At 33.9% G+C, this 10745-nt stretch overlaps 1 protein-coding gene across 1 annotated transcript in view; it reads left to right on the plus strand.

The window, feature by feature from the left end:
* LOC127728989 (contactin-like) overlaps positions 1-4840 on the plus strand; it is a 30695-nt gene extending 25855 nt beyond the window's left edge. Inside the window, exons 20-21 of the mRNA XM_052236564.1 lie at positions 1152-1326; positions 4277-4840. Coding sequence (XP_052092524.1) covers positions 1152-1326; positions 4277-4407 — 306 coding nt within the window. The 3' untranslated portion in view covers positions 4408-4840. The remainder of the gene's footprint in view (positions 1-1151; positions 1327-4276) is intronic.
* Positions 4841-10745: the final 5905 nt, after the last annotated feature.

Below are 10745 nucleotides of genomic sequence, written 5' to 3' on the forward strand. Positions count from 1 at the left end.
CTTGTTCTTTGAACATAAATACTATAGGAAGAGGATTGATTAGTACCATATAATGTCAGATATTATAAGAGTATAAAACCCATTCTTATAATTATGTATTTATAGATAGTATTGTAAACCTTGGAACATGCAATTGGGTTTATAATGTGTTAAAGTCGTATAAAAAAAACAAGTTTCTTGTAATTAGAATGTTATGAAAATTATTGAACCAATGCATGCTTTTAAATCAAACTAAGTCCTATATACACGTTCTGGCACAAATTATTACGAATCTGTAACGTATTGTCAACAAATAATCTTTCATTCATTGATTTTTTTATCGAAAGCTAACTAACTTTCTAGTGTGTTAGTGGCGGATCCAGGGGGTAGGGTCTCGGGGGTTGGAACCCCCCTTTTTTTTTGACGATCAATGCATTTGAATGGGGACATAAAGTTGGACCCCCCACTTTTTATCCTGGGTTAGGACCCCCCTTTTTATAAATGGCTGGATCCGCCCCTGTTTGTTGCCGGATTGCGACATTGATAAACAGAATCGTGGAGCACGTGAAAAGTAAGTGAATTGATAGAGCGATGTTAATTTTTTTTCGATGTGTTCCCATTTGTTAATTTATCTTTCCCATAACGGTTGTTAAATTGTTAATTTATCTAGTGTATTAGATTGTTCTTTGAAAATCAATAATTGCTATTTACCTTACAGTGCACGTTTGTTTACATTCTTTCGTCACTGTCTTTTCCTCGCAATTGCGCTATGTGGTGGCCGAAGTTCTCACGAGAGGTCTCGTTGTTAAGGTCACCACATACGGAAAAAATATCGGCCAATTAGAGTACGGGAAGACAATAATTCAATACCAGTACATTTCTGAAGATTTTGATAAGTCAAAGGATTTTTTTTACAAGAAAGTCCACATATACCTGTTTTATAGTAAAACTTAGCCATTCAAGTATATTAAACATATTTAATTTTTTTTAATATAGGTAAAAAAACAGTTGTGTTCAAAAACATATAAATATACACTGTCAAATATAATTCAGCGTTGTACGCTTTTAGAGCAGAAAATTGGCACTACGTACCTTTTTCGTTTTTGTCATTCGTTCATGATATTTTCTGTCCTCCTTTGACATGTGTTTTTATTGCCCTCTTATATTTTAAGGTAAGATATTGGTTACAAGGAGATGACATAACGCAAGCCACGGAGTTGAAGACAGACATGGAAACGCATGCTGTAATCTATGGTATCGGTAAAGGTGAACTTTACCAGTTACGACTAGCTGCTACAAATCGTGGCGGTGATGGAAACTTCGGAAACACTGTGCATTTTACACTAGGTAACTTTTAGTTGTCGTCCACGTTTTTACTTGCAGACATCACATTTAGATATGAAACAAAACAGTTCGCAACATCTAATTATCCTATAGTCCATGATAGAAGACAACAAATTTAAAAAGAAATATCCAAACACGAAATGATAATTAATATAAAGATTTTTGAAAAATTAACTTCAGTATTTTTTTTTCTTTTGTGTTGATAGATGTGAGACAATTATTTTTTCCAACTATCTGAGCCTTTGATACTTATAGTTATTTTCTAGGAAACTAGCTATTGTGTAAGTAAACTAAACTTTAATTCGTCGTAAAAATCATTATCTGTATAAAATCAATTCAAGGTTAATATTACAGTGACGTTCGAAACAAAAAAGTTAAAAAGGCTTAATAAAGTACGACGTTTGAGAAACATTGAGGACCCAAAATTCCGAAAGGTTTTGCCAAATACAGCTAAGGTAATCTATTCTTCCTGTAAAAAATCCTTAGTTTTTCGGAAAATTCAAAGTTTTGTAAACAGTTATCTATAATTAGGACCATACCAATGATAATTCTTGTCTACACAGAAGTGCTGACTACTGGGCTGGTGAGTCAAGTTTCGTGTTCTTTGTATCTATGAATAGTAGATAATTCGTCCGTCCGTCCGTCTGTCTGTCAGTCCGTCAGTCCTGTTCTTGTCATCGCAACTCCTCTGAAACCACACAACAGAATTTCCTGAAATTTTGTAGATAACAAGGACATACTATGTGGATGTGCATATCGACAGGAGATTATGTTTCAATTTTTATTCTAGAAGTTATGCCCCGTTAAACATTTTGGTATAAATATACTACTGCAACAGTTTGTCATTGCAACTTCTCTGAATCCACACAACAGAATTTCATGAAACTTTGTAGATAATTAGGATATACTATGTAGATGTGCATATCGACAGGAAATGATATTCATTTCTTTCTAGGAGTTATGTCCATTTTAACTTAGAATTTTGGCCTAAATATACTACTGCAACAGTTTGTAATCGCATCTATGAATCCACACAACAGAATTTCATGAAACTTTGTAGATGATTATGACATACTATGCAGATGTGCAGATCGACAGGAAATTATGATTCAGTTTTTTTAGGAGTTATCCCTTTGAACATTTCGTCATCGCAACTCCTCTGAATACAAACAACAGAATTTTATGAAACTTTGTAGATGATTATAAGGACATGATATGTTTATGTGCATATCACCCAGAAATATTTATCAGTTGACTTTTGTAGGAGTTATGAGTCTATGAACTAAGGAATCTAGTGAGATTTTGTTTGCCCAGTGATAATGTGGGGGCGTGGGGTATGTGAGCGCGCTCACTAAGGTTCTTTAATTTTGAACTGTTATAGATTAACAGTGACTGTGACCAGGAAAAGTTATCAGCAATACCATATCCTTAAATGCCAATATAACTCTTCCAACGTTTTTATTAGGTTTTGAATTTTCAAATATTTCGGCTCCGAGCATCACTGAAGAGACATTAATTGTCGAATGTGCATCTGGTGCATTAAAATTGGTACCGTTAATGTTATAACTACAACCATTCATTTACCAATCAAAGGAGTTTCGCAGTTATACGATTTTCTTTACCCATTTTTACATTTGGCTTCTTATCATGAATTTTTTAATAGATAAAAGATACAAGATCTGCAAAAATTTCAATTTGACTGAAGCCATATGGTGATTATTTTACCCAGTTCTTACATATTTTTGTTTTGTGTCAAACTGCTAAAGCAATTTACTTGACCTACTTTGGCATCCGGTATAGTAACCAATAGCACTGTATTAAGGTGGACTTGGATTGTATATAATTTCTTTTATTCTGACTTTTATGTTAAAAGCAATTATTCGCCTCATCTTATATCAATGTACTCAAACAGGCTGTTTAATATATTTTGAAATAAATAATTTGTGTACTAAACAAAATTAATCTATAAAACGGTGAAAAGGGATATCAATAAGGCATATTTGTGCATGTGGGCATTTTATGTTCCTTTTAAGGCATCTAGTTGAGTATGTTGTTAAAATTACTGTACAAAAAGTGATATCCACAATTGCTATAAATATCTGACATGAATGCAAATAGATCGGAAGCGTAGTGATTCTATTTAATAATGCTACAGACACATGGGCTTGTCATAGGAAACACTAGAAGTATTGTATACCAGCACTTGTTTAAACAGAATGCTTTTTAACAAATTGAACTGTATCGGAAGGTCATTTCTGCAGCTAAAAACGGTCTGCTAATGTAAATTATAAAACCAGAATAATAAGAAATATGAGACAAAACATAACTCTAAATGAATCAAGAAAATGAAAATCGGGTTACTGTATTCCACAAAAAAATTGAGCTAGTATATGATATTTTTTTAATAAAGCTATCTGTAATGATTCAGGACACTATAATTAACGAAACAAGTATGAATAAAATATGATTCATGTCAACGGTTTTGTCAATCCTACTATAGTTAAAAAAAATAGTTGTCCTCTTAGTATCGTCATTTTTGTTCTGACATGAAGATGTTCCAACAGTTGACATTGTTTTTTATCAGGCTGTGCACCCGGTGTACCCCCTCTCCCTCTATCTAATTAAGGAATGACTGTAATATTTTTTTCTGTCTATGAAGAAATAACATCAAAAATGTGGTGCACACTGAATAACCAGCGTAGCGGGTTATTTTAAAGTGTGCACCACATTTTTTATGTTATTTCGAATAGACAGAAAAAAAATTACAGTCATTTCTTATAATTTAATCCTTAATTCCATTTTAAACCGGAGTAAATCATGAAAAAACGTTGATGACGTCAAGGTCACATGACAAAATCATGTCTATGAGCTGATAAACAAAACAACGTCAGCCAATCGGAAGACGCGTTACATCCAAAATTAAATTAATTGCTAATACATTTTCTTTTTTTAGGTGGACAAGTAGTTATAGATCCGACCTTGTCTGAAATTAGAGCTGGAGTAAATGGATTAGTTCCCAGTTTAATATGCATTCATATAACTTGCTTATTGTCGTGTACATTTCATCTTTTGAGTTATTTCTGAAACACGGTTTGTCATATTTTTGTGTGAATAGTTTTGTATTACTTGTTATTGAACTGAACAAATATTCAACATTATCCGTGATACTGAATGTCCAAATGATAACTGTATGAGTGCACAGCGTATCTGTAAAAATAACGCTTTAGAAAAATTGCCTGTCGTGTATTTTACATGTTGGAAAAGTTATATATCAATCCAACGACGATGAACTTTTTTTTTATTGTGTATGTAGTCATGGAAGTAGTGAAGAGAGAAATAGTATGTTAAACAACGTTCTTCAACTGTACTAAACAAAGGTTGAATGTCCCTTTATGGTATCTTTTGCCTCTCTTGTATCGAATTTGTACTCGCCATGTGCAACACGACACCTGACACATGTAAAACAGAATCTGACTGCCCTTTCGGAGCACCTAAGGTCAACCCTTTTTTTTCTTTTTTTTTTGGAAGGGGGGGGGGGGGAGTGTAGGGGGCGTGTTGGTCAGTCTTTTTTTTCTATGTCTTTTCGTTTTTCGTTTTTATTTTATATTTTTTGCCATGGTGTTGTCGGTATTTTAATGGCTTGATTATCAACTTGGGATCTGCTGCTTTTTGGAACTCCCTCAGGTAAATTTGCTTTTAGAAGGTTTTGGTTGTACTGAGAAGAAAAATTTGATTTTGATGATCTGACACGAACATTTTTGTACATGGATTCCAAATATTTTCTACTTGAGTGTGCATTAAAAAATTTATTCCAGAATAAGTGTCCTCCACATAAGTATTAGCTGGGACATAATATATTGGTTAGTATACTATTCCAAGGTATTAGTTATATACTATGTAATATTTACCTAACCTAGGTTCGCAATTACTCTGGCAAAGTTTCACCGCCTTCGTGATAGTCACATGTTTGATATGTATTTGTTGTAATTCTTTATTCTGCCATTATGTTTTATTTAATTCTGTTTTGTATATGCTTGACCCATAAATGTGAAAAATACAAATAAAAGGTTTCATCAATTATCATACTATTAGTTGGACCTGTTCACCGTCTTTTACTCAACCTAGGTTAGATGCCTTTTAAATGGAGTACTTTTAATTGCATTGAGAAAACAAGGTAAACAAACAAAGTCAACATGTATACAAAAAAAAAGAATTGATAAAAACAATATATATGATGCGATATATATTACGCCATTTTGGATTGGATGACGTCTGCCGTCAGTTACATGCTTGTCGGTCGGAGTCATTGTCAACAACGTACGGCAATCGCAGTCGACGTTTCTGGGATGATTCATTTTCTCAAATTCTACGACGCTAGAATAAGATATTATAAAGAAACTGCGGTTCTTGCTCTTTAAGGCAATGTCACCTTAAATAATTATGATTATTCTCTTAAGCTCCTCAATAATTGTCTATACATCCTTGGCTTTCATTTTTCGTGGTTTGAGCTTTCATGACCGGAAGGTTTATCCAGAAAGTGCTTTGGACGCACAATACTTAAACAGTGTTGTTTTCATTTCCCGTTGAAATGTTTTAATAACTACAATATGAAAAACATAACTGAGTTTGAATAGTTGCCTCCGTCAATTGTGCAATTTGAAACTCGACATAGTCCTGTTATTTCTTAATTAGATTGCAGTATAGGTAGCGACAGGAACAGTATATTTAAAATATTAGGATGGGACTTGGATGACGGAAATACCATTAACTGCACCATTTTCAAGTTCGTATACTATTTTTGTGTGAATAAACCGTGGCCATGCACGTTCAGGTAGTTAAAATACATTTGTAGTTACAAATAATTTTGAGTACAACACAAACTGTTTTTAAAGGGAGACAAGTCATATTTATTCTTAATGTATTTTATTTCTGAAATAGTCACACGAGTGCACACGCTGAAATGTCTCGCCTGCTTTACTGGCCATTGATAAGGCCTTTTATGTTGATAGTCCTTAATATAAAGTTACTACAAGTACGTCCACATAAAGTTAACATGATCAAAGAAAATGAAAACAAACCAAACCATGAAAACTTCATATTGAACATAAAGAGAAGGTCAAGGTCAGATGGACCCTGTCAGACAGACATGTACACTTATTATCATTATATGCTTTAAATATAGTTGACCTTTTGCACATAGTATTTAAGAAACAGATTTAACCAGGAAAATTTAATTTTGATCAATGAATCATAAAAATGAGATCAAGGTCAAATGAACCCTGCCAGACAGACATATACATCCTACAATCATTCCATACACCAAACATAGTTGACCTATTGCTCATAGTTTAAATAAGCTGTTGACACAGAGATATATCTCGCCTTTTTGTAATCTTAGTAATGAAAATGTTGAAATTAACATAACAATACTTTAACATTTAAGTTATGCAAATATTCAAAGTCAATGAACCATGACTGAAGATACATGGACAAACAATCTCCATAGAAATGAGATGTGCCAATGATAATACAACTGCATACCAAAATACCGTTGAATTATCCTAAGTCTTTCCCCTTAAACAAACCTAAACACAAACATTAACTTGTAAACTAAGCAAAAGTTTCAAAGTCAATTAATATACCATGACTGAGGGGGCGCGGCCAAATATTCTCCATGGAAATGAGATGTAAGAATGCTTATACAACTGCATACCAATTAACATTAGTCGACCACTAATAGTTCCCCTTGAACTGACCTAATCACAAACTAAATACATGACAACTAAGCATAAGTTTCAAGGTCAATAGACCATGACTTAGGGGGCAGGGCCAAATAATTTCCATGGCAATGAGGTGTGCCAATGATAATACAACTGCATACCAAATATCATTGACCTACCACTAGTAGTTCCCCTTGAACTGACCTAATCACAAACTAAATACATGACAACTAAGCATAAGTTTCAAGGTCAATAGACCATGACTTAGGGGGCAGGGCCAAATAATTTCCATGAAAATGAGATGTGCCAATGCTAATACAGCTGCATACCAAATATCATTGACCTACCACTAGTGGTTCACCATAAAGTAGACCTAATCACAAACTTATACATTGTTGACGACGCCGACGCCGGAAACAGCATACCTATGTCTCGCTTTTTTAACTCCGTCAAGGCGAGACAAAAAAAAAACCAGACCAAAACACAAAACTTAACATTGAGCAATGAACCGTAAAAATGAGGTCAAGATCAAATAAAACCTGCCAGACTGACATGTACTTCGTGAAATATTTTCATACACCAATTATAGTTAACCTATTGCACACAGTATAAGAAAAACAGACCAAAACACAATAACTTGAATTTAACCACTGAACCATGAAAATGAGGTCAAGGTCAGATGCCACCTGCCAGTTTGACATGTACACCTTACAATCATTCCATACACCAAATATAGTAGACATATTGCTTATAGTATCTGAGATATGGACTTGACCACGAAAACTTAACCTTGTTCTCTGATCCAAGAAATGAGGTCAAGGTCAAGTGAAAATTGTCTTACAGGCACGAGGACCTTGCATATACCAAATATAGTTATCCTATTACTCATAATAAGAGAGAAATTAAGAATACTAAAAATCTTAACATTTTTTTCAAGTAGTCATTGAACCATGAAAATGAGGTCAAGGACAATGGACATATGACAGACAGAAACTTCATAACATAAGGCATCTATACACAAAGTATGAATGATCCAGGTCTTCTACCATCTGAAATATTAAGCTTATAAGAAGTTTGTTAACGCTGCCGGATCACTATCCCTATGTCTCGCTTTCTGCGACAGAAGTCGCAGGTTCAACAAAAACCATGGTGTACAGTAGGTAGCTCTTGATATCTATCTTACAGGAAACATAGATTTCATAGAATAAAACTATTTAGTATCTTTCGCCTCTTTTTTTTCCAGTTGTACAAACCACAATCCCGCTATCTTCTCCTAGATTTGTATCACCGAATTAGTACTCACCATGAACAACGCATGGGGTGCCTTTAGTGGATCAGAATCTGCATACATTGTACCCTTCTGGATCACCTGAGGGGGATTCATGTTGCTCATTATTAAGTTTTCTACGTAGTGTTTTGTGGGCTTGTTTGTCTTTTTGTCGTTTTTTTCCAAGGTGTTGACAGTTTATTCGATTGATGAGTTTGGAATGTCCCCCTTTTGTTTAAACCGCCTCATTTTGCACAGGAACGCTCAAAAGAAAACTCCCATGTGTTTACAACATTTCCCTGAACAGTAAACAGTTTAAGCAAGTATGTGTACAAAATTCGAGATTTTCTTATTATATCTCTGGGAAAAAGAGGCTTTCAGATAGAAAGTTGTTTTGAACTTGACTTGCCGATGTGCAGGTGTTTGGAATACATTTGGAGAGTTGTCCTATGCTGCTCGAAAAGAGAAGCATCATTCATGATAAACATTGTATCATGTTCTAAGTTTTTTTGATATGTTGAAGCGGGTTGAGGCGATTAAAATTTAAAAATTGTTTGATTTTCCATTTTTCGTGAGTTTCAGTTGTTTAGAGTGTATGTGTTTTACTCTTATGGTTGTTGTTCTTTTTTTACCAGTACCCAATAGAGAGAGAAAATTAAACAAAAAATTAAACAATTGGGTGCCTTTATGATATTCGAAATCTGTATAAAAGAACCGAATGATAAAGTTTGAATAGTCATTTTGTATTTTCGCTGCAGAATGCTATTTATTTACACCATTTTGCTATTCCTGTTTGAAACCAGAGACATATAATACAATGTATTATATGTCTCTGTTGAAACCTATGAAATTCTATAAGCGATCAATTGACAATTTCATCCAAGTTGACTTATTTGTAGATCTTATTTTGATGAACACTTCTTCTTTTTACAATTTATCTTTATTATAGTTTCTTCAAATAAAAAAGGCAAAAAATATGTCTTTTAAGGACAATAACTCTTATATGGGGTCAATTGATGATTCATCCATCTTGACTTATTTGTAGATCATATTTTTTTGAACATTTTTACTATTAAAAGATTCTCTCTATCAACTATAGTTACCTAAAATCATTGCTTAAAGGCAACAACTCGCATGAGGGGTCATTTTGACAAAAGGGGACTCGGTGGCCGCGAGTGGTCTAAGTAGTTACTACTGTAATCTCTAGCCAGTCAACACTGAGGTTGTGAGTTCGAAACCCGCTCGTGCGGGTGCACTAGACTCCAATCTTAATTGACTAGGATTGTCAGTTTTCCTATCGAAGGTCGGTGGTTTTCTCGGGGCACTCCAGCTTCCTCCACCAATAAAAACTGGCCGCCATGAAATAGCCCAAATGCGGTGCTTAAAAGTGGCGTTAAAACACCAAAAATCAAAAAAATCAAATCATTTTGACAATTTCTGCCAAGTTGATTTATTTGTAGATCTTATTGTTCTGGTCGTTTTAACGGTTAAAAATTTCTCCTTATATCTGTTATACTTTTCAAGAAATAACCAAAATCTCAGAAATTTGCAAAACATTTACATTTCAGGGGAAATAATTTCAAAATGATGTCCGCAGGAGATAGACCTTGATCAGCTCATCGTCTTTACCAGACAGATTTGCTCTAACTACAAGTCTGCTTAAGTTTTTTTTAGATATAAGCCAAAATTTGCATGTTATCCCTATGTTCTATTTTTAGCAACAGTGCCCATGTTTGTTGATGGATAAAATCACCAGATACAATTTTTACACTAGATACCCTAAGTAACATTCAGGTAAAGTTTGGTAACATATGGCCCTGTAGTTGCATAGAAGAAATTTTTTTCTGAAGTTTACGACAATGGATGCCAAGTGATGGCAAAAGCTCACATGGCCTTTTAGGCCACCTGAACTAAAAAGTCACAAACAAAGTAGTACTGAGAAAGCAAAACGATCAGGAATTTGTCTGTCATGTCTTCTTTGACTGTCCATGGCATTAAAACACTAAATCCCTGGGATGTGTTTTAGTCTCTGATGCATGATTTTTTATTATTGTTTTTGGCTTTTAATTAGCTTTCAGTAACTGCAAGTACTCTCAAATCGTATTTTCGAGTTAATTTGACGTTACACAATTTGTAATGCATTTTTGTTACTCAATGTTTACTTATTTTGTGTTATATCTCGTCTCACTATTTTTAATATGTACCACCTTTGATAAGTGTTTAGTATGATGATAAATGTATACTGCTGTTCTCGTACTATGAACAAAAAATGTATTTATTTGGTAAAAAATATCTCCGTACTCCTAACAACAAAATTATTATATTCAAATTTACCTGTGTACATTATTTTATTTAACGCCATTTTGTCCAAGGTTATAGCTATCTTTTTGACATTGTGTCGTAGATCAAATTTATGTGTATGTTTACTTGTTTTT

The sequence above is a fragment of the Mytilus californianus genome, unplaced genomic scaffold (genome assembly GCF_021869535.1).
Source record: "Mytilus californianus isolate M0D057914Y unplaced genomic scaffold, xbMytCali1.0.p SCAF_2, whole genome shotgun sequence".
Lineage (NCBI taxonomy): Eukaryota > Metazoa > Mollusca > Bivalvia > Mytilida > Mytilidae > Mytilus > Mytilus californianus.